Genomic DNA, 27,183 nt, shown 5'->3' with positions numbered 1-27,183 from the left:
AACACAAAGCATATTACATATAGGATAAAGTACAGACGCCCTGATAGGATCACGTCTCATCAGACTGGTTCCTGGTGCGATGTCAGCCATATTATTCCCGTTCCCCCCCAAGGCATATGGCGCCCATGAGAAGCAGTCAGCGATAGTGCTCTCCACACAGGGAAAACACGCGTGTTGTGTGGTTTGTCCATTAACTGGGAACGGGCCGTGGGAACGCCATGCATGCTGAGATCAGTCTCATGTATGATTCCCACTGGCGATGGGCAGCAAGATGGCTGCCAGTGCTTCCCTCCATGTTGTCCTGACACATTCCTAGCGGTGTTGGGCAGGACGGCAGTGGGAAGCAGTGCAGAGCACACCATCATCTGCCGTATTTTTTTTATTCAGCCAAAAGAAGAAAAGACTAAAAAGAAATCCGCTAAAGCAAAGCCACCCAGCGCCAAGTCTCCTGGAAAAGGCAACAAAGCACCGGAAGCGCCTCCTCCAATCAAAAAGGAGACAACCCTCCGACGACGTGGCGAAGACGAGGACACCAAGTATATAGGTAGCTGCTCCTCAGGGTGGGATTTGGCTGAGAGATTTGTTGGCTCGCACGGCCAACGGCGGACGGGACATTAACCCCTTAATGACAAAGCCCGTACATGTACTGGCTCAAAATGCATTGTTTTCAATGGGTTTAGGGACCGCCCATTGTCCTTAAGGGGTTAAAATGTGCTTCTCGTGGTTGTATGCGTTTTCAAGATGGCTGACGCCTCCGTATCGTAAGTTAAATCTGCCCCTCTGCACCGAGACCCCCTTTTGAAGCTGAACTCCTCCAAGGCTTTTGCAGAGAAAAAAACCTCAATCGAGCCCCCCCCGGCCCGAGACTTCCAAACCAGAGACCCCCAGCCCTGAGACGCCCCCAGACCGGAGACCCCACCAGGCCGGAGACCACCATGCTGGAGACCCCCCAATGCATTCTTGTTTTAATCCATTGACAGATGACGAGCCAGACGATGGGGTCCACCATTACATCATCGTGCTCGGGTTTTACCAGCCTCAGCTCCTGGCTCTGTTGGCCGACCTCGGCGTCCACGTGGCGTCCGTGATCAGGATCTCGTCCCAGAGCTACGCCAGTTTGCCGGCTGATCAGGGGGATCTGAGTTTGGCCCCGGAAGGTAAAGTCTGAAAATCCGGCGTTCGCGTCGATTTATTTAACTTCACGTCTTTCAGCGAAGGATGGTCGGGCCGCTGACCCCTCACAACTAGAGATGATTCTGTGCATCCCTTCCCATAGACGGCCATCATCCATGACATCATACCTTCCGCCATCTTAACATAACGTCCATAGAGCGCCGGCGGATGCTGTGGAGAATGTCTGGGCGATGCAGGTAGATCATTAAGATCATTCCTGAGTGTTTTCCTGCAGTTTTAGAAGCGGGAAAGCAGAGGAAAGCGACTCTCGCCAAATCCCTGGAGGTTTTCTGGAAGTATCTGGAGCCGATTCTGGAGAGCGGGAAGCCGGGGTCCAGCCTGCTGGAGGTGGCCAGGCTGCAGTGCTTGGTGAAGGAGAGCGACTACCCCCCCGACTGGGGTAACAGTGACATGCAGGTCAGGCCGGAGCCCTTCCTGGGGTGGTTATCTATAAGCGTTATTACATATAATATATACATTGTCCCCGCTCATTCTCCCGCAGCTGGCGTTCGCCTCCGAGGTCTTTGAAAATGTCGCCTGTCTGATGTACGACACTCTGGACTGGAGGCGCCAGCACCGGCACTACCTGAGCAGCCTGCAGCTGGTTAAAGTCCCGCTGGTGTCCAGAGACAAGGTCCCCGCCGCCCAGCCGCCGCCGCCAGAAGTGAGATATACGCTGAGACCCCCCCATCCAGTCACTCATTGTATCTGGTCCTGTGGTTAGAGGTTTGGTGCCCAAAGTGCCCATTGCTTAACACATTTTCAATATCTGGAAACCTCTTTAGACAGTGACATCATCAGCCTACGCCGGGGATCTACTTTCACGCCTGGTTTTGCCGAAACGTCTGCTTTAGCGTTTTTCTGTCTCTCTTTTACCCGCAGACTCGTGAGACCGACGCGGCTCCACAGACCCCCAGCAGCAAGAAGAAGACCCAACCCGACGACGTCCACCCCACGTTCTCCCTTCCACCAGAGACCTCACCACCCGGTATGTGAACAGGATGCATTACGGCAGGAGGAACGGGCCGACCAGACGGGCCGAATGGGGGCCAACCTGCCGGGGGGTTCACGGCTTCCTAGTTTATAACTATATATGATTAAATAACCCAAAGTGTGGCTCGTCGGTCGCTGACGTTGGCGGGCCTGGTTCATCGCCAGCGGTTGTTGTGTTTTACTGTTTGCCCTTTGCCTGCGTTGTCGCGTTTACGCTGTCGGTTCCTGCAGATGAGGCGGAAGCCGCCGGTCTCAGCGCGGACGTGGACATGAACTATTACAACGATCTCCTGAGTGACGTCCCCGACGAGCTCGCTTCCGTCCCGCTCATACTGCACTGTGTTCTGGAGCAGGTGAGTTACCCTCGGGGGCCGACAGGAAAGTTTGGGCCCTCAGTGGCCCTCGCTACGTCCTAACACCCTCATGTAGTGTTGCCCGCCTTCCCCAGCAGATAAGCAGCAGTGCCCCAGGGGGTCCATTAAGGCGCCTCCGTGGCCGTAGCCAATCGCTGTACTTTATTTTCCCCCCGAATGTTTATTAAGAGGTGAAAAAAATCTGAATTCTGTAATTTAGGTTGTGGCGACAGAGAGGGATCTAGCGCCCCCCAGCGAAGCCGAGCCCGAGCCCCGCGCCGACGGCCTGGATCCCGCGGTCGCAGACCACCTCCTGTCTGTCCTGGATTCTCTGTCTCTTTCCGAGAAGGAAAAGAAGGTATCGGCCGGTTAACGTTACTGGGAAACTCGCCTCAACCCAGCAATCCCCTCATCGGGAAACACGGCCTGCGGAACCTGACCCGGCTCTCGTTATTCCTTTACCCCTTTTACGCAGAACCTGTACAACACTTTCCTCTTCCAAGACAAGGAGGAGAAAGAGGCTCAGTCCAAAGGGCCGCTGCAAATGAGCTGCCACGACAAGACGAGACAGCGCATGTTCCAGGCCCAGGTAAGCAGAAGCCAGTCGGCGACCAAGACTGTAGCTGGATGGAAGTCATGCCGGGCGTCCTCCAGAACGCAGGGACTTTGGCACCCACACATCCAGTTACCTTTATTATTAATCCTCAATTCCACCCAAATCAGCCCGAAACGGTAGATAGTGAGGTGTCAGCGGAGTGTCAGGGAGGGCAGAGAGTCGCATCTTTGTAAAGCCTCTCTGAGGGTGACAGTCTCCATGACCGCTCGCTGCCTTCTCTTCCAGGTCCCAAAGTCTTTAGATCTGATCAAAATCGAGCGGGAGATGCTGCAAAAACTGCCCCTGTCCGAGCTCCTGCGCTTCACTCAGCCCTCGCCCGAGGGCAACTCGCAGAGACTGGCTCAGATCCACGAGCTGATGCATTACTGCGCGGCCGGTGAGTAATAAACACACGCCGTTATCCCCTTAAAGATTCGCATTCATCTGATAATGGCGGCCAACGGTCATATTGCAGACCCCCTGAGCCGGGAGGACGTCGGGCGGGCGTTCAGGATGTTTACCTTCGAGAGCCTGAAGCTGACGGGGCTGGACGAGTCCGGATACCTGGAATGTACCGGAAAGATGCTGGCGGGAGACCCCGCTATTCCCTGGGACAATCCGGCCTCCTTCGCCCGTCAGATGTGGAGATCGGCAAGCGTGAGGAGGATGCGCGAGCAAAGAGAGCGCTGCACAGCGGGTGAGAGGGAGAGGGTCGTTCCTCGCATGCGCGGCTCAGTCCGTATGCCAAGGAAATGCGTGAATCGGGGGGTTTCACGGACCCTGAATCTAGCGATAGCCCCCCCCGCTGTAATTCTCACAGTTTCAGGAATTTGAAGCATTTTCTGCTTTTCCAGATATTTATATATAGAATTCATGTTCTAGAAATTCTCCGTAGTTTGGGATAAATATAAAAATTCCCGCAGAAAATCTGCTCCTCCATTAACGGGGCTTTCGTTTCATGTTCACAGGAACGGGCAACGAAGAGGACAGCCAATCGGAAGGTGTTTTACCTGCGGAGAATAAGGTGAGAACCCCCCCGCAGCCTGCGGACCCTTGTGTTTACAGCGATGAGGAGCCGGACCCCCGGCTTATCTCCATACCCCACCTGTTACCCAGCCTGCCTCCTACGCCCCGACATATAACCCCAGACAGGGTGCTGATCGTGTACACCCAGAACATGCGCCGCCGCTGCCTCCTGCTGAACACCTGTCCGCACACAGCCTCTCCCCTCACTATAAATAACCCGGCCTGGGAGCCAAGCCACACGAGCCTGCGCGTAATTACTTACAGGAACCGCAAACGCATAACCTAACAATACAAATATTTAGATTATGGGGATCATAAAAGAAATCAAAGGCAGAGGCAGCTTGGCAGCGATCGGCGGATAAAACCCCTCCAGCTGCTTGCAATATAATCTTGGATGGAGGGAGATGGCAGGAGACGACCCTCCTCGTGCTGATCTAACGAGGGAGGATCGGAAAAACTCTCAGCGAGGGAAAAAAAAAAAGGATTTAAAAAAAAAAATGCGTTTTTGATATTTCACTGACAGCGCAAACAAGAAAATCACGAAGCGTTTAACCGCAATTCCACATTATCATTATTATTATCATTATCATTATTATTATTATTATTATTATCATTATTATTATTATCATTATTATCATTATTATTATTATTATCATTATTATCATTATTATTATCATTATTATCATTATCATTATTATTATTATTATCATTATTATCATTATCATTAATATTATTATCATTATTATTATTATCATTATTATTATTATTATTATTATCATTATTATTATTATCATTATTATTATTATTATTATCATTATTATCATTATTATCATTATCATTATCATTATTATTATTATTATTATTATCATTATTATCATTATCATTAATATTATCATCATTATCATTATTATTATCATTATTATTATTATTATCATTATTATCATTATCATTAATATTATTATCATTATCATTATTATTATTATCATTATTATTATTATTATTATCATTATTATTATTATCATTATTATCATTATTATTATCATTATCATTATTATTATTATTATCATTATTATCATTAATATTATTATCATTATCATTATTATTATCATTATTATTATTATTATTATCATTATTATTATTATTATTATCATTATCATTATTATTATTATCATTATTATTATTATCATTATTATTATTATTATCATTATTATTATTATCATTATTATTATTAGGTCCACGTCTCTGCAAACGGACGTTCACGGACTACTGAGGGCAAGCTCTGCTGCCGAATGTTATAAACACAAAGTCACGATGTCTTCAGTTGTGATTTTTTTTTTATATGTAATTTTTCAAAAAGAAAATCGATGATTTAAATTGAATTTGAAAATAGCAGATTTCGTTTAAAAGGGATTATTAAAATTTAAGATTTGGAAGTTTTGAAGAATTACGGCGTCCTGCAGATAATCAAATGGTGCAAATTCATCAAATGGAATCCATGGAATGGGTCTATTCACTAAGAAGCAGAGTGGTCGGTTGAGTTTACTTGGGTTAACGTGACCGGACTCCAGTCGCATGGCCAACACTCACTGCCAGGGTCACTAATCTGCGAGTTGTTTTGCGGGCGAGGGCCTGCGATTTTACATTTTGTGTTTTACGGGCGAGAGCCTGCGATTTTACATTTTGTGTTTTAAGGGCGAGGGCCTGCGAGTTTACATTTTGTGTTTTGCGGGCAAGGGCGTGCCAGTTTACATTTTGTGTTTTACGGGCGAGGGCCTGCGAGTTTACATTTTGTGTTTTACAGGCGAGGGCCTGCGAGTTTACATTTTGTGTTTTACAGGCAAGGGCCTGCGAGTTTACATTTTGTGTTTTACGGGCGAGGGCCTGCGAGTTTACATTTTGTGTTTTACGGGCGAGGGCCTGCAAGTTTACATTTTGTGTTTTACGGGCGAGGGCCTGCGAGTTTTCATTTTGTGTTTTACGGGCGAGGGCCTGCGAGTTTACATTTTGGGATCTTTGTGTTTGGTATATAGGAGACGGACCTTGCAGATATCCAGAGGACGCGGCGACGGTCATTGAGTGATTGGTGCTATTCTGAAAGATATGAGCCGGACCTTCTCCTCCAGGTACACAACAGTTTTGGGTGAAAGATGGCGGGAATACCCGGCCAGGGTCTCCAATCGCAGCACCTACTATGGTCTGCCAAAAAACAGAAACCGAAAGAAGGGTCGGAACATCGCCCCCAGTGCTTCTGCTGGTCATTATCTCCAGCCATGGAGGTCGGGGTAACTGGGCAGTATCTCTGTACAGCCCCCGGCTCAGAGGGGGCATTCCGCAGACACCAGTCCTCTCTCCCCATCTGCCTCGCTCTGTCTGCCCTGTCGCATTTGGCTTTTACTTTAGCACTTTTAGGCCTCTTCGCTAAGAAGCCGACTGGCCAGTCATGTTAAGGGTTAACTCAACCCACCCGATTCACCTCCAATCACATGCTTGCGAGTGCCTGTGACATAGAATTACATGTGAGGTAATGCAAGTTCAGTGTGACCTCACATATCCTCGCCTGAAACATACAAACGCCAACCCCCCAAAAAATAAAGGGGAAAATAGTAATAAATCATTAAAAAACAAATTACCCCCACCCCATGCGCGGTAATTAGAGGTATACTCCAGTGTCCCAAGACATGTGAAAGAAAGTCCCTCCATAACAATTGTTTAATGTTGGGAAAAAGGGGAAAATGCAGCTTTCCACCCCATTTACGTTCATACTTTTTCGACTCCTGCATGTGAGGGGTTAATGTGATTTGGTGAATCTGCTCGGTTTTTGCCAACTCGCAGGCACTCACAGTTTAGTGAATAGCCCGACCTGTTACCTTCCTGTGCTGTCCACCGTCTACGTTACAATGCGTTATTCCTCCCCGGCAGGTCCTGCATGACGCGGCTCAGTCATACCAATGCATGGATTCTTATTATCTCGCCCAAGACAACTCCCTGCTCCTCGCGCTGCACAGCCCCATGGACTCGTTCCGCCAGAGCCAGGACGCCTGGGACATGGCCCTCCACTCCGACGTCAGCTTCCGGTGAGTGGAGGGGCGCGCCGGCGCTCGGGCTGCACGCTTTGTACGGTTTTACTGGTAAAAAGGTGACCTCTCAGGCAGAACGCGGCTCAGGGGCCCGGCGGGAAGTCCAGCTCAGGTCGTCAGAACCAGGGTGTCGGGGATGGAGCTACAACGTAGGCGCATTGGGGGTTGAGTAATAGCTGGGAATTTTACCCCCTCTGCCGGTCGTACGTACCAAGTAGTGACATCTACAAAGCCTGTCGAGCTGGGACGTCGGTAACTTGTGTCTGGGGGCCCCTGGGCTGTGACGGGCCCCCGATAGTGGATGAGCGTTAGTAGAACTATATTCTCCACTCAGAAACTATCTGGAGCTGGTGGCCGATTCCATCTCCGACTGGGTGCAGAAAGAGGAGGAAAAATACCAGGAGGAGAAGATCCAGAAAGAGCTGAAACCAACCCAAAACGACGCGCGGCCCGGAGCCGCCTCCCCCCGGGGCAAGAAGGGCAAGAAGGCTGCTTCACCCAAGAAATCCAAGAGTAAGGAGGAGGGGATCAGCGGGGTCTGTGTGAGAAATATACCCCCCCCCAGCGCTGTATACAGTAATATAACCCCCCAGCACTGTATACAGTAATATAACCCCCAGCGCTGTATACAGTAATATAACCCCCCGCGCTGTATACAGTAATATAACCCCCGCGCTGTATACAGTAATATAACCCCCCCAGCGCTGTATACAGTAATAACCCCCAGCACTGTATACAGTAATATAACCCCCCAGTGCTGTATACAGTAATATAACCCCCAGCGCTGTATACAGTAATATAACCCCCCCAGCGCTGTATACAGTAATATAACCCCCCGCGCTGTATACAGTAATATAACCCCCCAGCACTGTATGCAGTAATAACACCACACTGAGCTGATGCTTTATGGCGATGCTAATGAAGTCCGTTCCTCCATAGACTTTCATTAGTCAGAGAGTCTGGTTGAGTGATTAAGACTGAGCCATTCTATTGTTCCCCACAGGTAGTATGATAAGGAGTCGGGGGGTTTAGTAGATCGGGGATCAGATAACAGAGCGAGAATCATACAAACGGCTGATATGCAGCGGCCTGTAAACGTTATATCACATGAAAGCTAGACGGGATTTATAAGCGTTTGCGCCGTTTAGGTCCCAAGGGCAGCCGGTCCAGACCAGGAAGTAAAGCGGAAGAAGAAGCCCCCGAGCCGGCCCGGGACCCCTTTATCCGGGAAGACTCGCTGAAGGTGAGTGATGCTCCTGCTAACGGGCGACATGTTTGTGTGAGCGGGCGTCAGAGCCGGTAACCGGAACTTTCTCCCAGGCATGGAAGGAGGAGCGAGATCGTCTGCAGGAGGAAGAGCGTCTCAGGGAGGAGAAGAGGAACGCCAAGAGCGGCAAATCCAAGGCCAAGCGGAGGAAGGGCAGCAGCGAGCGGGCGGAATCCCGGGAGAGCAAGCGCTCCCCGCAGGGTCGGGGGACGAGCGCCAAAGACAGAAAGAAGCCAGAGGAACCCCAGGAACCGGCCGGCGATACCTCAGTCCTCCCCACGGCAGCCCCTCAGGAGGTATTTAAGGTGAGAGGCGGCTGTTCTGCCCTGGGGTGGGGGGGGGATTTGGTTTTATGGAAGCAGCCGGTCCGACGATTTCTCTGTCAGCAGTTTATTGGTTACGACACGGGGGACGATTTAATCCAAGTGTCGGGAAGCAGCCGGAGCCTCTACCCGGCGGACGGGGGCCAGATCCGGGCCGAACACCTCCGCTTCCAGAAAGGTGAGAGCACGCTGCGTGTACCTGCTCACGCGTGTGCACACAGAGACAGACACGCAGAGACAGACACGCAGACACAGACACGGAGACACACAGACACAGACACACAGAGACAAAGACATAGAGACACGCAGACGCAGACAGACGCTCAGACACACGCGGAGAAAGACATGCAGATGCGCAGACACACAGACACGTCGTGAGATGGGACGCCCGTTCTTGTGTTTTTTCACCCCAGGCTCTTCTTTTGTGAAAATGAATTTACTGAAGGACGGACACAGCTTCCTGATCCACATCACCAACCCCTACCGGCCGCGCGGAGAAGAGGAGCAGCAAGGTGGGCTTACACTCCGTGCCCCCCAATAACACGGATATCTACAGAACGCCCGTCCAAACTGACTGGTAATACTGGCCAGTACTGGGTACACTGGTCTCTACGGGTCAGTACTGGGTACACTGGTCTGTACGGGTCAGTACTGGGTACACTGGTCTCTACTGGCTGGTAATACTGGTCTGTACTGGCTGGTAATACTGGCCAGTACTGGGTACACTGGTCTCTACGGGTCAGTACTGGGTACACTGGTCTCTACTGGCTGGTAATACTGGTCTGTACTGGCTGGTAATACTGGTCAGTACTGGGTACACTGGTCTGTACTGGCTGGTAATACTGGCCAGTACTGGGTACACTGGTCTCTACGGGTCAGTACTGGGTACACTGGTCTCTACGGGTCAGTACTGGGTACACTGGTCTCTACTGGCTGGTAATACTGGTCTGTACTGGCTGGTAATACTGGTCAGTACTGGGTACACTGGTCTGTACTGGCTGGTAATACTGGTCAGTACTGGGTACACTGGTCTGTACTGGCTGGTAATCCCCACAGCGGGTACGGTGTATTCCTGAGCCGTCACCAGGCGTGCAGAGAGTTAATTCGAGGTGCTTCATACTGATATATCCCAGAGACGTCGGCCGCCACCTGCGCATGATTCTCATTTCCAGCATCAAAAACAAGTTGTAAAAATCAGAGATAAAACGGAGCGTTTTGAGGATAAAAGCACAGGAAATGGCTGCGCTGTCTGCGGGGTCTGCGGGACGGACCCCCCGAGCCGTCTGTCTCTCACAATCTCACCCGTCATCCATCGCAAAGAACTCACGGGAACGCCGCGCATGGAGGCGAAGCCTGTGGATCTGGTACACGGGATACCTGCATAGTGTCCCTGTTTAACTTAGCCAGTCCCTCTTTTGTCCCCAAATCCAAATCCTTGTGTCCTTCTGCTGCCCCTCTCTCCCCCCCTGATGCCCCTCTCTCCCCCCCTGATGCCCCTCTCTCCTCCCCTGATGCCCCTCTCTTCTCCCCTGATACCCCTCTCTCCTCCCCCGATGCCCCTCTTTTCTAGGAGGGCAGAATGTTTGCTGGGTATGAGGGGATCGCAGGGTTCTACGGCCCTAAAAGCCCCGATAATGTGTATAGAAACAGCAGGGAACGGGTTAATAAATTAAACTGCACCCTGTTTGGGTTGAGGTGGCGCGCGGGGTGAGGTGGCGCGGGGGGTGAGGTGGCGCGCTGGGATAGGTGGCGCCGGGAGAGGAGGCGCCGGGATGGTTTAAATCCTGTACCCCGCGGATTGGAGGGGAGAAGGGCTGGGGGCCCAACGAGCGCTCTGTACTCAGCGAGGGGTCTTAACGATTTCTCTTACAGAAAAAGCAGCCACGGAAAGGAGCGGCGTCAGTGAATTCGGGTCGTTCGTGGCCGCGTTGGCCGGCGGGATCCGGTTTTCTCTCAGCCACTATGGCCCGTCTGGCAAAGGACCAGGTAAAACAGAAATGACGGAAACCTATGCCGCGGCGCAGGCTGTGACACTAAACGTGAGACTGGAGACTAAAGTATTCGATATATATCCGTCACCTTGCTGTGATATACCCCGTGATTATTCCTCCCCGTCTTCCATGGCACCCCGTTGGCAGCGTGATGGGAATCTTCCCCGGTACCCCTTACATTGATATTAAAGACTGGGCTTGAACATAAAGGGGTTAAAGGGGGTAAAATCTGCGCCAGGCTGCATGGGGGGGACGTAACTCTCCATTACCGGGGCGGCCGGCCTGGGAGCCGGGGCAGCCCGAGACCCTCCGTTCCTGACATATGGCTTCCTGGCCCGGCAACGGCCCGACGACGGCCCGGGGATTAACCCTTTAGGGATAAGAGGCACGCAGTGACATGTGATAGGCGTGTTTCCCGGCTGCCGACCCGTATCTGTCATGTCTTCACAGAGCACAAGGACCCCGAGCTGGCAGCCATGCTGAGCATCCCCTCCGTGCAGACCCCCAGCATTGTCCCAGCGCCCCCACCCCATCCCCCGGCCACCCCTTCTGGGAAGTCGCGCAAATCCCCCCGACAAAAGTCCCCCAAAGCCAGCCGGGTGAAGAGCCCCAGATCAGCGCCACGGGAGGAGAGCCCAGGGCCGGAGGAGGCCAAGGTCAGTGAATGGAGACGAAACTGGCAGAAAATGGGTTTCTTTGACTCAAATAAATGTGATATAAATAAATATTATAAATATAAATACACGCCACTGAGCGAGGAGCACCAAGCATGCGGTGGGGGGGGGTTCTTGCCCCGGGTGTATGTGCCATGTCTGCCGCCCGCCGGGGGATCGGCCCACGCGGACAGCTAGCAGGACTGACCTCGCTTTTCTGCAGGTGGAACCGGCTGAGCCCCCTCTGCCTCCGGCCCCCAATCCGGTACCGGCTGCTCCCGCTTTCCAAAGTCTCAACGTCTCCTGTCCTAACGGGCTGCTGCTGGCGTTCCTGAGAGACGACTCGGCAGGTGAGTTACGCCGGCAGGTGACACCGCGTGATGTCATAACCAAAGATTTCTTTTCAGTGACACGATTTTTCAATCACTGTGACAACACACAGTACACAGTGCGGTAATTATAATAGATAATAGCCCCCCCCTACCCCGTAGACAGCGCAGTGATAATACCCCCCGTAGACAGATAACCCCCCCCCCGTAGACAGGGCAGTAATAATACCTCCCGTAGACAGCACAGCGATAATACCCCCGTAGACAGCGCAGTGATAATACCCCCGTAGACAGCGCAGTGATAATACCCCCTTGGACAGGGCAGTGATAATAACCCCATAGACAGTGCTGTGATATTACCCCCGTAGACAGCGCAGTGATAATACCCCCTGTAGACAGCGCAGTGATAATGCCCCCCGTAGACAGCGCAGTGATAATAACCCCATGGACAGCGCAGTGATAATACCCCCCATAGACAGCGCAGTGATAATACCCCCTGTAGACAGGGCAGTGATAATACCCCCATAGACAGGGCAGTGATAAAACCCCCTTGGACAGCGCAGTGATAATACCCCCGTAGACAGCGCAGTGATAATACCCCCGTAGACAGCGCAGTGATAATGCCCCCATAGACAGCGCAGTGATAATACCCCCATAGACAGTGCCCCCCCCCCGAGTTGTCGGATAATTTTTCACACCCGGTTCCGCTCTTCATGTTCCGTGTTTTTGGTGAGTCAGGAGCAGGTGGGGAGCAGAACCTGCTGATCCGACAGAGCTATCCGGGGAGAGTGAGGAGCGGGCGGCTGTGTAAATGCCCCGGGAGTCAGGCCGTACCGGAGGCGTCTCGCGTGGTGACCGCCCGGGGGACGGTGGTGAAATACATGCTGGACGGATCCACCCAGGTAACACTGAAGAGACCCCCACGAGCGGCCGTCTGCGCATGGCTTACCTAGAGAACCCAACTCAGGGACACGACTTTCAGCCAATCAAAGGGAGGGTCCAGTGTCTAGAACCGCAGGCCCCTTAGCCCTGAGCGCGCATCAATCTGCTAGAAACAAAGGGCCTGCGCAGAGTAGAACGCAGAGAACTGATATCCGGGTTGTTGTTTCAATGGATCAGGTTCTCTTTCCTGATGGAAGCGTAAGTAGGAGTCCAGACTCCGGGCCCGTTGTCCGGCTCCAGCCTCCCTCCCCATCACCTGCCGAAGCCTCAGATGAGACGAGCCGTGATCCCCTGCCGGTGACCCCCCCCACATCCCCACCGGAAGAGCAGAGACGGGAACCGGCACCTGACACCGGGACCAAGAAAGGTATCGCAGGAACCGGAACCCAAACGGGATGCTGCGTGCGCTGCACACGCGTGTTACATGTTTTATGTCTGCAGGGAGAAATGGCCAGAAGACAACTCCATTGTCAACCAAGCAGGAGACCGTGGAGCCACCACCACCAGAGCCAGCAGCCAGTGCACCCAACCCCCCTGACATAAAGCCTGGGACCTGGGTCACAACCACCCCGGGTGGTCAGCAGATCGGCACCAGAGGCTCAGAGAAACTGGAACTGGAGCCCATCTTGTCATTCAAAGCCACCGACCCCGTCAACGGGACAGTACGTGACCCCCGCTGCTACGGAAAACGCGCCCTGGGGGCTGCAGACACCACTCCTGAGGAACATTTCTCCTGGGGTTTAGCGTTTTTATCCCTCCACAGTTTTTGTGCATTTTGATATAAAACCAAAAAGTAGAGGGGTCTGCGCTTCGCTTGTAAACATAGAAAGTGGCGGCAGATAAGAACCAGTAGACCCATCCAGTTGTAGCCCAGTAGGCTCCCCGGCCGGACTCGGCTGCCGTCAGGCGGACCCCGCAGCTCCCTGTCGACGTGAAGCTCTGGGATGATCTCGGGGCGTTCGGGTTGATAGGACAGCTCTGGAGCTCGGGGGTTGCTTACACCGGTTACAAACCTGACTCTATCTCTGGACAGGTGATGACCACTCGAGAAGACCAGGTGGTGACTGTCCAGAGCGAGGACGGGACTTTCATCGTGGAACATGCCGATGGGACCAGGATAACTACCTTCTACCAAAACGTGGAGATCCCACTGGCCGGAGACCACGAGGAGACAGGTACCAGACAGCGAATCCAAAAACTACACACACATATATGTATAGAATGTACATGGACTGTGCATACCGGGGACCGACTGGGTCTATACAGGGGTGAACCCGACGGACCAGACTCCACTCCCCTTGCACACTCACGTAACGCGCCGACTCACCACTCTGTGAGCGCCTGCGACTTTTTACATGATCAATGCGAGGGCATGCAAGTTTATTTGTTGTCTTTTTTGAGATCATTTCCCTTACTTTACCTGATATTGATGGTTTTGCAGGGGAAGCCCCGCAGACCGTTACGAGGAGAGGCAAGTTTGTGCGGGTGGAGAGCGAAGGATTTGCCACCATAGTCCTGAACAGCGAAGCCGGTATCTACTACTCCACGTTTCCAGATGGCACAGAGGTGCTGGCGGAGCCGCGGGGGGTCTACCAGGTGAGATACCCCCACCGTCCAACTGCTGGCCAATTAATCGGAAATCCATTTACTCCAGGTCCTTCCTCCTCCGGGCCGTCAGATAATGCGATTATTAAAGGGCTCTTATAGCATGTATAGAGCGTTCAGTGTATATATATTTAGTGGCTATATATAGTTAGTGGATATATATTTAATGGATATATATTTAGTGGATATATATTTAGTGGATATATATTTAGTGGATATATTTAGCGGATATATATATTTAGTGGATATATTTAGTGGATATGTATTTAGTGGATATATATATTTAGTGGATATATTTAGTGTATAGATATTTAGTGGATATATATTTAGTGGATATATATTTAGTGGATATATATATTTAGTGGATATATATTTAGTGGATATATATATTTAGTGGATATATATTTAGTGGATATATTTAGTGGATATATATTTAGTGGATATATATATTTAGTGGATATATATTTAGTGGATATATTTAGTGGATATATATATTTAGTGGATATATATATTTAGTGGATATATTTAGTGGATATATATATTTAGTGGATATATATATTTAGTGGATATATATTTAGTGGATATATTTAGTGGATATATATATTTAGTGGATATATATATTTAGTGGATATATATATTTAGTGGATATATTTAGTGGATATATTTAGTGGATATATATTTAGTGTATATATTTAGTGTATATATTTAGTGTATATATTTAGTGGATATATAGTTAGTGGATATATATAGTTAGTGGATATATATTTAGTGGATATATATTTAGTGGATATATATATTTAGTGGATATATATTTAGTGGATATATATTTAGTGTATATATTTAGTGTATATATTTAGTATATATATATTTAGTGGATATATATTTAGTGTATATATATTTAGTGGATATATATTTAGTGGATATATATTTAGTGGATATATATTTAATGGATATATATTTAGTGGATATATATTTAATGGATATATATTTAGTGGATATATATTTAATGGATATATATTTAGTGTATATATATATATATTTAGTGTATATATTTAGTGGATATATTTAGTGGATATATTTAGTGGATATATATATATTTAGTGTATATATATTTAGTATATATATATTTAGTGGATATATATTTAATGGATATATATTTAGTGGATATATATTTAGTGGATATATATTTAGTGGATATATATTTAGTGGATATATATTTAATGGATATATATTTAGTGTATATATATATATATTTAGTGTATATATTTAGTGGATATATTTAGTGGATATATTTAGTGGATATATATATATTTAGTGTATATATATTTAGTGGATATATATATTTAGTGGATATATTTAATGGATATATATATTTAGTGGATATATTTAATGGATATATATATTTAGTGGATATATATTTAATGGATATATATATTTAGTGGATATATATTTAGTGGATATATATTTAGTGGATATATTTAATGGATATATATATTTAGTGGATATATTTAGTGTATAGATATTTAGTGGATATATATTTAGTGGATATATATTTAGTGGATATATATATATAGTGTATATATATTTAGTGGATATATATTTAGTGGATATATATATTTAGTGGATATATATTTAGTGGATATATATTTAGTATATATATATTTAGTGGATATATATTTAATGGATATATATTTAGTGGATATATATTTAGTGGATATATATTTAATGGATATATATTTAGTGTATATATATATATATATTTAGTGTATATATTTAGTGTATATATTTAGTGGATATATTTAGTGGATATATATATATTTAGTGGATATATATTTAGTGTATATATATATTTAGTGGATATATTTAATGGATATATATATTTAGTGGATATATTTAATGGATATATATATTTAGTGGATATATATTTAGTGGATATATATTTAGTGGATATATTTAATGGATATATATATTTAGTGGATATATTTAGTGTATAGATATTTAGTGGATATATATTTAGTGGATATATATTTAGTGGATATATATATATAGTGTATATATATATTTAGTGGATATATATTTAGTGGATATATATATTTAGTGGATATATATTTAGTGGATATATATTTAGTGGATATATTTAGTGGATATATATTTAGTGGATATATATATTTAGTGGATATATATTTAGTGGATATATATATTTAGTGGATATATATTTAGTGGATATATATATTTAGTGGATATATATTTAGTGGATATATTTAGTATATATAGATATTTAGTGGATATATATATTTAGTGGATATATATTAAGTGGATATATTTAGTGGATATATATTTAGTGGAAATATTTAGTGGATATATATATTTAGTGGATATATTTAGTGGATATATATTTAGTGGATATATTTAGTGGATATATTTAGTGGATATATATTTAGTGGATATATTTAGTGGATATATATTTAGTGGATATATATTTAGTGGATATATTTAGTGGATATATATATTTAGTGGATATATATTTAGTGGATATATATTTAGTGGATATATATTTAGTGGATATATTTAGTGTATATATTTAGTGTATATATATATAGTGGATATATATTTAGTGGATATATATTTAGTGGATTTATATTTAGTGGATATATATTTAGTGGATATATATATTTAGTGGATATATATTTAGTGGATATATTTAGTGGATATATATTTAGTGTATATGTTTAGTGTATATGTTTAGTGTATATATATATTTAGTGGATATATTTAGTTTATAGATATTTAGTGGATATATTTAGTGGATATAGATATTTAGTGGATATATATTTAGTGTATATGTTTGGTGTATATATATATTTAGTGGATATATTTAGTTTATAAATATTTAGTGGATATAGATATTTAGTGGATATATTTAATGTATATATATATATATTTAGTGGATATATATTTCGTGGATATTTACCCTCTAACTGATACAACGCATGACATGGAGCTTTCATGATGAGCCTTATGGGGTCGGAGATGATGCGGAGCGCGTCGTGATGCCTCTTTCTGCCCAGGTGGTCCCGCCGCTGTCCGGCTGCCTCAGCATTGACCAGGAGGGACGTGCGGTTTATTCACCGAGAACCGGTTCCTCGACCCAGATCCCTTCCCGACAGGAGGTCCCCGGGAGCTACACCATGAGCCACACGGCGGAGGTGATCTGCGAGACCACCGACCCGGAGGGCAACCTCTACCAGGTAACGCAGCCGCACGCCCGGGTCACAAATACATATCGGTTTGAAGGGATTTGGACCCCCCACACCCTCCATTGCCCCCCAATACATGTCCCTGTAGGAACGTGGCCAGGTGGGAAGGGATGCATTCAGATTACCTGGGCTTACCTGGCCCTTGTACCGGTCCGCTCCCCTGCGCTGCTCAGAGCTCCTGCACATCATGGTGTCTTATTCTGCGATTGGCTTTTATGCGAACATTGAAGATATTTTTTATCCATGCGCGACTTCCTGCTTCCTGTAACTCCTGAAAATCTGTGAATTTATTTTGCCTAAAATAACACGCATCGCTATAAAAATATATCCGTGCCGTAGGTCATGGTGGACGGCAGCACGTCCGTGGTTCTGTCCGGCGGAGAGACCGGGGAGGAAGACGAATACGGCGAGAAGGAATCGGATCAGCCTGGCGTGGCCCCGGGGGCCCCTTTGGAAGTCTATGATCTACACATCCCCAGGTACCGGGCAGGGCGCCGAATATGCCCCTAATGCCCCTGCTTATGTTTATTACTCACACAGAGTCCCGGGCTGTTCGGGCCTGCGCTGATCTTCTCTCTCCATCAGGTTTTTCGTCGTCCTCCCCGATGGCTCCGGCTGTGAACTCCTTCGGAAGCGGGAGGTGGAGGATTATTTGGCGACCTCCTACGGTGACCCCGAAACGGCTGTCATACAGGAGCCGACCCTGGAGATGCCAGGTACGGGACGTTTCACCTGTCCTGGGGGCTTCTAGACACGGAGGGATCTCCCCGGGGATCACACTTATTAACCAGGCGGGGTAATAACGGCCCCCATGGCTATTCTGTGCGGGCAGACGGATGGCCCTTAAACACGTTGCCAGCCGCGGACTTCCTACGGCCCGCTTTAAATCTGCAGTCTGGAGACCCAAAAACCTCCCCCGGGATCCAGCCGGTTACAGCCATTTAGTGATCTCAGGGATCCGCCGCACCTTCTAACGCAACGGCGTCCGTTTCTCCTGTCAGGGGTGCAGAGCGTTACTGTCCTCAAGCCCCTCTCGGAGGCGTCACCGTGGATCATGAAGAAACACTTAAAGGATCTGGTCCCCCCAAATCTTCTTTCTCGGTCCTGGGAGGCCTTCCCGCCCGTTGAGGTATAAGATCTCATGAATGTTCTTCCATGTTGGGTGTATGTCTGGATGTTGGCTTCTTCTGTCCGGCTTCCCGTTATTATAATAACTGCCAAGTGTTCCGAAACTTTAAAACCATTCTGTCTGCCTGCTTCTCAGAGAAAGACCCCCGGGCCCCCCCTGGGAGCCGCGACGTGGAAGGGTCTCTGCTTTACCAGCAACCAAACGGAGAAACGTCCGCCACCTATTGTGAAAAACCCCAAAGCGCTGACCATGCGCAGACTCCTTCGGTACGAGACCATCAGCGAGTCGCTGCGAGAGGGGCTGCAGCGGTCACTAAAGGTATTTCGGGGGAACGTGGAGGGTACGGTGTGTTTGCCCCTCGAGGGGCAGGAACTGGCGTTCGTTTTAAGGTCGAGGGCCCGGGGTTCTTTGGGTCACCCCGTTTCGTTGTTATTTCCAGCGATACATCGACGAGATCCTGGAGAAAGAGGAACGTCTGCAGGAGACGGGAATAAAAGATCCGAGAACGACGGAGGAGAGAGAGCGAGCGGCTGGGCTTCTGCAACTCGTCCTGGTGAGAGCCAAATTCACTAAAGCCCCCCGGGGCCCTGCACCCTCTTTATTATTTGTGTATTGTGGCGGGATGTATTTTTTGCATCCTGAAACTCGCATTCCCTCACCTGAAACTCACAATCAGCCGCATGTCTTCGCCAACAACTCCCAGATTAGTGAATGAGGGCACCACTGGAGTAAAGTTTATTGAGTTAGCCCTTAATTTGACTGGCCACTCGCATTGAGTGAATGTTAACATTATGGCCTAGCGTCCCAGACATCCCTCGGCAGAGGGAACAGTGCATTTACCCTGAAATACCCATAGGCTCGTCCACTGTCAGTTGCGTCTCTTCACCCTACTCCCCTCCCCGTCCCACCACCCCCAGCAGCAGAGAAAGTCAGGTGCCAAACCCACCGCTCGGTCTCTCCCTGCGTTACTACGTTCCGGTTTCTCCTCCAGTCTTACGCAGAGTCCTGGGAGCCATCAGAGGATTCCAGTCCAGCGCATGCGGAAGGTGGCAGCCGGCCCCTCGTCCTGACCGATCACTCGCCACCGCAGGGTAAGGACCCTCGTTCTCCGACTTCATTGCACCAAGCGCGTGAAAGCTGTCAACGTCCATGTCCTTTACCGGAAAAGCCCTCGGTATGTGGATGTTATTGCTGTCCGGTCCTTCAGAAGGACATCGAGGCCCATCATCCGCCCTCCGCGCTGTCTGCGTATCTAATGCGTTACTTACGGTGCAACACGGAACCCGAAACACGCGAGAAGGATATACCCCCCCAGCCCCCCAGGAGCCATCGTTCTAATTATTTTGCAGTAATTGCAGAAAGAAGCGCTCGCGGCGTCCTCGCCTCTATGACGAGATAATATGTAGCAGCGGAGCGCGTCACCGCCGCGTGTCTTATATCATGTTTATTAGTGACAGAAATGACCCAAGGAATAATAATAAAGGTGATGGGGTAGTAGATACCGTGCTAGCTGAGCGGCTGGCGTCGGTATAAAGTCCCCCGGTGTTATATTTGCACGGGATTTCTGAGCTGAGTACGGGTATCCGCAGACTCAGCAGGTTAGTCGGTGAAACGCGTCGCCGCTCCTAATTCTTCCGTTACCCCTCCAGCCGACGTGGCAGATCGTTACCAGAAAGCCGTCGAGCCGACGCCACCGGCCCTTCCACCAAAGGCCAAGCCTCGGAGAAGCGCAGAGGACTGGGAGACCCTCAGGTAGCCGCAGACACCCACCCTTGACCCTTCATGTAACCTGTGCTGGAGACAAGGCCGTCGCCCCATTTGCCCCCCGTGTGGGTGCAGGTTGTGCCCCGTCTCGGCTCCGTACCCCAGACGCGTTGTCATGTCCTTTGCGTGTTGGGGTAACTAATGAGTTTCCGTGTCTTTTCTCTCGGCAAGCAGACGGGATGCAGCTTCGCAGGCGTGGCTCTGGCCGGGCAGGTTAGAGCAGGAAAGGTAAAGCCTTTTATTTCACGTCAGGGCAGGACGCTCGGGGCGCAGCTTTATGGAAATATCGCCGTCTTCTTCAATAGAAATGTATGAAAAGGAATATTATTGTTTAGTGGGGTACCGGCCCCCAGGAGTCACTCCCTACCCCGGACTTTGCCCTGTAAAGCCCTCATATGCCCCTGGATGCCACAAACGGCCCTCGAGGATCCCTGTGGATTTTATTTTGACATTTGTTTTCTTTTGGTTCCATCTCTAGGTAAACTGCCCCAGAGGCTGGTACCGGGCTGGGGAAGGGGAAGCTAGGCTTGAGCAGGAAGAAAGTGGGGCAGAACTAGATGTGGGGTCTAACCAAATGCCCCCCAGGTCCCAGGCGGTGCTGTGAAGGTGAAGAAGATCTCACAAGTCCCTCACAGTTCTTACTGGCCGCTGGGTGTAACATTTAGCATTTAACTAACCAATTAGAAAGCTGCTCTGGCAAAGTGGGTGGAGTTTACAGGGGCAAGAGGGCTCTTTTTTATAGATAGAGATTCCTTTGGGGGTCTCTCTGGTCACCATGACATCACAGGGCATCCTATAAAGTCCTGGCTGTCTCTTCCTGGCTGTCTCTTCAGACAGCAAAGTCATCTCCCAATACACCCGGAGTTGTCCGGACCCTTTTTTGTTGATGCATTATTATGTCCATAGAGGCATTAAGGGGTTAATGACATCATTTCCCAGATCGCTTTTCTATTGGATAATTGTTTTGTTTTTTCCACAGACGGGAAATCCAGGAGCTGAAGGAAAACCTGGCGGCGCTGAGGATGAAGGATATCCCTCCGTACTTCCGCTCTGAGCCGGGGAAAGCCTTCCTGCTCGCACAGGTGACGTTTACTCCCCAATTACTGGGGCCGTATTCACTAAACGGGGCGTTTGCAGCAGAAGGGAAAGTCTGCCCCTGATGTCACCGCGCATTGTGAATGGCTGAGCGGGCCGGCCTGCGAGCGAACCGAAGAGTTAGTGTAAGGCCCGGCTGGGGGTCTGGTGTTACGAGCCCAGTATGTAGAGGGGCCGCAGACGTAGGCATCCGGTAGAGACAAAGATAAATGTAGGCCGTACCGGCAGGATCCACAGTCAGGGCCGGTCCAACGGTACGGTTGCCGAGGCCGGTGCTGATCACGGGAAGGGACCACTATAGCACCTTACACATACACACACTATCTCACACCACTTACCCCATGCACACCCCTCATCACCACCAACACACACTCTCACGCTAACAACACAAACACACGCACACATATGCTGATACCAACTACTTACACACACTCATGCCAACACCACACAGTAACATGCGCACACACACTCTAACCCCATACAGTAACACACACACACTCCAACACCATACAGTAACACACACACACTCCAACACCATACATTAACACACACACTCCAACACCATACAGTAACACACACACACATACATGCTGACACTAAACACTAACACATGTACACTCTACTGCCATACAGTAACACACAATTGCACCGATACCATGCGCTCACACGCACATTCTAACACACAGTTTTTAATGAATCCACAAGTTCCTTACTTGTTTCAGTTTAGATCAAACAAAGCGCTTGCCAAATGGGATCACCTCGCGTTTCCAAGCTGCACACGCTGTTTGGTGAATAGACCTTTCCGTGTCACATGTATGTGTAATGGAGGCTGCCGCCCGCCGGCCCGGTACCCGCGTAACTCAGATCTCTCTCTCTCTCTCAGGCTGCAGACGCTGCTCTCCATTCCAGAAAACCCCCGCCGCTCCCCAGCGAGCGAGAAAATGAGAAAGATCCGGAGAGGAGGATTACGGAGCCTCAAACAGGTGTCTAAACCCCACGTGACCGACGCGCTCCGCGTATAACCTCCGCACCACTTAGCGGATAGTGCCTTTTACTCAGTGATCAGAGTTTATGCCGCGGACGTCCCCCGTAATCCGTGTTTATGCAGCGGACAACCTCGTATGCCGTGTTTATGCCGCGGACGCCCCCCGTATGCCCCGTTTATGCCCCCGGACGCCCCCGTATGCCCCGTTTATGCCCCCGGACGCCCCCGTATGCCCCGTTTATGCCCCCGGACGCCCCCGTATGCCGTGTTTATGCAGCGGACGCCCCCGTATGCCGTGTTTATGCCGCGGACGCCCCCCGTATGCCGTGTTTATGCCGCAGGACGCCCCCCCGTATGCAGCTTTCTGCCGCGGACACCCCCCGTATGCCGTGTTTATGCCGCGGACGCCCCCCGTATGCGGTGTTTATGCCGCGGACGCCCCCCGTATGCCGCGTTTATGCCGCGGACGCCCCCCGTATGCCGCGTTTATGCCGCGGATGCCCCCCGTATGCGGTGTTTATGCCGCGGACGCCCCCCGTATGCCGTGTTTATGCCGCATTATTATTATGATTGAGGGCCGGTGAGCTCGGGGGGGGGGTTCTTTGGTTCCCCCCGCTGGTGATATTTGGTGATTCCGGGCTGGTTATGAATTATTCAGATAAAATGTATTTCTTTCCTTCAGCCTGCGAGGCGGATAACAGGCTGTCTGTCTGCGGGATCGCGGTCTCCCCCGGCAGCGGCGCGGAGTCAGGCGGCCCGGAGAGAGGTAAGCGGCGGCTGCCGGACGTCACCGCACCGCGTCTCCAATTTCCCAAACCCACGGAGAGAAGACGAGAAACGCGTTTATTAACTCCTAATAAAGTAACCAATTCTCGCCTCCCAGCCCTGCAGGGAGGTGGAAGTTACCCCAATGGGCCAGAGATGGTGTCACCGACAGCCTATCGCCCCCCAGCCCCGAGCCTGAGCGTGGACGTGACCGGACAGCCGAGGAAAGGGAAAGTATTACTGCCGACCTCCATCCGGAGCGCCAAACCGCCATCCGTCCCCCGCGCCAAGGTACCAACTGCTCTGTGCGGCCGCTCCGCCTGCCAGCAAACTGCACCCAGAGACGGATTCCGCTGTGATAACTGCCGCTGCCGATAATGTATATCGTTCCGAATCCACCAAATGTGTGATTTTCTCTTTTTCTCCCTTACCAGCTCTCCTTGGCGGAGGATCCCGTGAGATGCAGCGGTAACTCTCTGTCCGGATCGGCCCCGACAAGCAGGGGAACTAAGCGCCTCCCCGGAGGATTCCACCTCTTCCCGGCGGCCGTGCAGTTCGGCGTCCTCTGCGAGGGCTTCACCTACGCCACGGCGGTCACCGTGAAGAACGTTGGCGTGGACTTTAGCAGGTTACGTTCCCGAGTGCCCCCCCCGCCCCGGCGATTACCCGTCAAAGGGCGACGAGCCCGAGAACTCTCATTTTGGGGCAGCTGTGCGATACACGGGCGCTGATTCCGTTTTTGGTTAAGTTATGTGACGGGAGTGCGATGAGAACGCGCCCGGATCCCGAAACCATTCCCTAAATACTCATCTCGCTTCCAACCCAGTGACGGTCCAGATTTGGTAGATAAGTGGAACAGCCTCCCAGCAGAGGTGGTAGAGGGTAATACAGCGAGGGTATTAAACATGCATGGGATAGACATCCGGCTCCTGAATCTAAGACGAGACCAACGACTGATTAATGACACTTAAAACATGAAGTAGCCGACGCCAGGATGGACACACAGGGGTCTCCTGACTCCTTTGAGGGGCTTGGGAGGACCCTGGGGGGATGGGGAGTCTTATCCATCTGGTGAGGTGACCATAGGGGCCACCTGGACACCCACCCCATGGTCCTTCCCTCCGTACCCCGCGTCCGGCTGCCGCTGGCACTCCAATCCGTGGGAGAGACCGCGCTGCCTCAGATCTCAGGACGCTGTCAGATGATAGATGACGCCGGGTTATCCGAGACCCTGGGAGCCTCCGCGCCGCCTCAAAGGGCCCGACGGACGATGAGAAACTCAGGACCAGAAGTCCCGGGAGACAAATAAATTATGGGGCGCAGCGAGACCGCCGGCTTCATCCGAGACTGCCGGCTTCGTTCGAGACCGCAGGCTTTATCCGAGACCGCTGGCTTTATCGGAGACCGCTGGCTTTATCCGAGATCGCTGGCTTCATCCGAGACCGAGAAGCTTTGCGAAGAGTCGCTCCCAGAATGTGGGCTCCGCACAAGAGCTTGCAGTCCGTTAAGCTCCGGGGTTAGTTTTGGGGTTTGGGAGCTGCCGGTGTTTGGAGAAGCCCCCCGGTAGCTGGCGAGGGGCAGCAGACAGGACCCCGGGGCATTTACCTCCAACCACCAATAAAACAAGGAGCCGAGGAGAGCGAACGGGGACAGAGCGGCTTCCCAGGGGGCCGGGTGCCTGAACAGGTTTTATACCCCGCGGGGCTCGGGCCAGGGCAGGAACGTGGGGCAGTTGGGCTGCGGACAGCACCGGTTCAGCCCGGAGCAACGCGCATGGAGAACGGAACGTGTTGTGGATGGCGGGAGGACGTTGCCCCCTGCAGACACCTAGTGACGGGTAGAAGAGTAAAGCGCCCCGGCGGGGGGCAGAAAGCGGCTGTGTGAGGGATGTTTTCTCTCACAGGGAACAGTTACTCGTGATTAACCCTTCGGTGTGCAGGACGAGGAACACAGCCCGGATAATACATGCCCCGCGGGGTTAACACTTTCCTGTACGAGGCATTTGGCTGCCACTCGGGCTTCAGACCGTCTTTCTTCCTACGATGCCAGAGAGCGTCCCGGCCCCACGGCCCCCGACCGACCCCCTGCCAGGGATTCATTAACAAGCCGGGCCAGCTTCCCCTCTCGCTGCCACCCGCTGTCTGAGAGCGCCCTCCAGAGGGCACAAAACCACGACGACATTCGCCCCGGGGGAGAGTGTATCCTCCATCTTAAATATTATTCGGGGTTGACCCTTCATTCTCCGTTTCCCAGAAATGTGTTACGCAGGTGAACCTGTAAGCGAGCAGGAAGTGTACCCGAGAATGCTTCCTGCTTCCAGCAGAGGCGGCCGGGGGAGGAGCTCCAATAACTAACGAACGCAAAATTAATTCCAAAATGTAAAAAAAAAAAATTGGGGGACTAAAAACAAAGGTGTGGGGAGAACCGGCAGGCATGACACACACATTACACGCAAAGACACGGCCTCTCCCTGATAACGCGGCGGAAACATATAAAACATGCAAAGAAGTTGAATTCACGTGTAATTTGTGTTCCTCCTGCCAGGTTCCACGTGAAGCGTCCGTCTCCCAGCAGCGGCCTGAGAGTCACATATACCCCGGGACCGGTGAGTACCCCTGATCCTCCTGCGCAGGTACCGGTACATGCCACGGGCTCCCAGTTACTGCCGACTCCCCGGCATTCCCAGTCCGCTGGACCCCAGGGCCCGTTCCATTCGTGTTCTCCGTGGCTTCCGCAGGTGGCCGCCGGGATGGAGACCAAGCTGGAGCTGGAGCTGTTTGCGATGGCCGTCGGCCTGGAGGGAGCGGAGGGAGAAGCCGAGTGGAGTCACTGCGTGGAGCTTCACACCGAGCTGGAGAGCCTCTTCTTACCGCTCACTGCAAATATCCTTGATTTGGGGGAATATGGCGGCCGCTGCCTCACCTTTTACCCTCCACCTGATCCTCCGGCACCACCTAGAACCACCAGAGGGCAAAGCTGGCAGCAGAGGACCTCTGAGGTTTGATGAGCCCCGACCTGTATCATGATGCCCCAGGGGCAGGTAGTGGCCGCTCTTCAGGGCCCATCAAACATCAGATGCCCTCTGCTGCCAACTTTGCCCTCTTGGTTGCTTTGATGTGCAGGAGGATGAGGAGAACCTCCTGAGAGGGACCTCAATGACTTTACATTCGCTGCATTGTAGGGTCCTTCTACGCGGTTTTCCCCTCGTGGTGGGGTAATAATATACAGTGGGGGGGTATAGGCAAATATTACTTATCCTTAACAGTTCCCACCAGTCCTCACACAGAAGGTGTATGAAAGCAGGAGCGAGAAGGAGCTCGCGAAAGGAAGGAGCCCCGGAGTGAGACTGGTGAGCACCGAGCCCAACGCCAGGCTGGGAGTCCTGAGACCCACGAAGGCTCTGCGGACAGGTGGGTGGCCGGGAAGGCACAGAGCCCCCCGAGCGCGTTACGGCGTTTAATCCTGAGGGAGGGAGGGAGGGAGGCAGGGAACGCAGGGTCACCCGAAAGTTACTGCATCCATACCCCAGCAGGGGGCAGCAGTTACCCGGCCTGCGTGCGCCTCGTGTAACGTCCTCTCTCTCCCTTCACAGCGCAGACGCCGAGCGATTGAACCGGATGTTTGGGACAACTCGAGGGCCTTGGAATCCGTGCATTAAACACTGTTCTGTTACATTTCAATAAAGTTCTATGCGTTTGAAGTTTGTGGCCTGTGCATACATTCATACATACACACATATACACACACACACACACACATATACATATACATATATACATACATACACACACACACACACACGGTGCTGTCACACGGGACCCCGGCATGAAAATGAAGCCTTGCGGTAACCGGGATTCACAG

At 50.1% G+C, this 27,183-nt stretch overlaps 1 protein-coding gene across 1 annotated transcript in view; it reads left to right on the top strand.

The window, feature by feature from the left end:
- Nucleotides 1–27,022, top strand: part of SPAG17 (sperm associated antigen 17) — a 63,716-nt gene extending 36,694 nt beyond the window's left edge. The window contains exons 5-47 of the mRNA XM_053457328.1: nucleotides 388–544; nucleotides 981–1,157; nucleotides 1,409–1,590; nucleotides 1,676–1,837; nucleotides 2,056–2,161; nucleotides 2,398–2,519; nucleotides 2,740–2,877; nucleotides 2,995–3,108; nucleotides 3,361–3,511; nucleotides 3,590–3,811; nucleotides 4,083–4,138; nucleotides 6,171–6,263; nucleotides 7,060–7,214; nucleotides 7,552–7,730; nucleotides 8,366–8,460; nucleotides 8,538–8,789; nucleotides 8,871–8,985; nucleotides 9,221–9,319; nucleotides 10,680–10,793; nucleotides 11,249–11,454; nucleotides 11,675–11,833; nucleotides 12,536–12,682; nucleotides 12,900–13,089; nucleotides 13,164–13,384; nucleotides 13,756–13,897; nucleotides 14,164–14,318; nucleotides 17,396–17,575; nucleotides 17,924–18,063; nucleotides 18,170–18,300; nucleotides 18,586–18,713; nucleotides 18,849–19,031; nucleotides 19,153–19,266; nucleotides 19,705–19,804; nucleotides 20,363–20,465; nucleotides 21,457–21,559; nucleotides 22,456–22,555; nucleotides 23,240–23,323; nucleotides 23,441–23,613; nucleotides 23,757–23,950; nucleotides 25,867–25,927; nucleotides 26,060–26,204; nucleotides 26,595–26,732; nucleotides 26,920–27,022. Of these exons, the coding sequence (XP_053313303.1) occupies nucleotides 388–544; nucleotides 981–1,157; nucleotides 1,409–1,590; nucleotides 1,676–1,837; nucleotides 2,056–2,161; nucleotides 2,398–2,519; nucleotides 2,740–2,877; nucleotides 2,995–3,108; nucleotides 3,361–3,511; nucleotides 3,590–3,811; nucleotides 4,083–4,138; nucleotides 6,171–6,263; nucleotides 7,060–7,214; nucleotides 7,552–7,730; nucleotides 8,366–8,460; nucleotides 8,538–8,789; nucleotides 8,871–8,985; nucleotides 9,221–9,319; nucleotides 10,680–10,793; nucleotides 11,249–11,454; nucleotides 11,675–11,833; nucleotides 12,536–12,682; nucleotides 12,900–13,089; nucleotides 13,164–13,384; nucleotides 13,756–13,897; nucleotides 14,164–14,318; nucleotides 17,396–17,575; nucleotides 17,924–18,063; nucleotides 18,170–18,300; nucleotides 18,586–18,713; nucleotides 18,849–19,031; nucleotides 19,153–19,266; nucleotides 19,705–19,804; nucleotides 20,363–20,465; nucleotides 21,457–21,559; nucleotides 22,456–22,555; nucleotides 23,240–23,323; nucleotides 23,441–23,613; nucleotides 23,757–23,950; nucleotides 25,867–25,927; nucleotides 26,060–26,204; nucleotides 26,595–26,732; nucleotides 26,920–27,005 (6,072 nt within the window). The 3' untranslated portion in view covers nucleotides 27,006–27,022. The remainder of the gene's footprint in view (nucleotides 1–387; nucleotides 545–980; nucleotides 1,158–1,408; nucleotides 1,591–1,675; nucleotides 1,838–2,055; nucleotides 2,162–2,397; nucleotides 2,520–2,739; nucleotides 2,878–2,994; nucleotides 3,109–3,360; nucleotides 3,512–3,589; nucleotides 3,812–4,082; nucleotides 4,139–6,170; nucleotides 6,264–7,059; nucleotides 7,215–7,551; nucleotides 7,731–8,365; nucleotides 8,461–8,537; nucleotides 8,790–8,870; nucleotides 8,986–9,220; nucleotides 9,320–10,679; nucleotides 10,794–11,248; nucleotides 11,455–11,674; nucleotides 11,834–12,535; nucleotides 12,683–12,899; nucleotides 13,090–13,163; nucleotides 13,385–13,755; nucleotides 13,898–14,163; nucleotides 14,319–17,395; nucleotides 17,576–17,923; nucleotides 18,064–18,169; nucleotides 18,301–18,585; nucleotides 18,714–18,848; nucleotides 19,032–19,152; nucleotides 19,267–19,704; nucleotides 19,805–20,362; nucleotides 20,466–21,456; nucleotides 21,560–22,455; nucleotides 22,556–23,239; nucleotides 23,324–23,440; nucleotides 23,614–23,756; nucleotides 23,951–25,866; nucleotides 25,928–26,059; nucleotides 26,205–26,594; nucleotides 26,733–26,919) is intronic.
- Nucleotides 27,023–27,183: the final 161 nt, after the last annotated feature.

Source organism: Spea bombifrons, chromosome 2 (genome assembly GCF_027358695.1).
Source record: "Spea bombifrons isolate aSpeBom1 chromosome 2, aSpeBom1.2.pri, whole genome shotgun sequence".
NCBI lineage: Eukaryota > Metazoa > Chordata > Amphibia > Anura > Pelobatidae > Spea > Spea bombifrons.
This window is presented reverse-complemented; position numbering and strand designations above follow the sequence as displayed.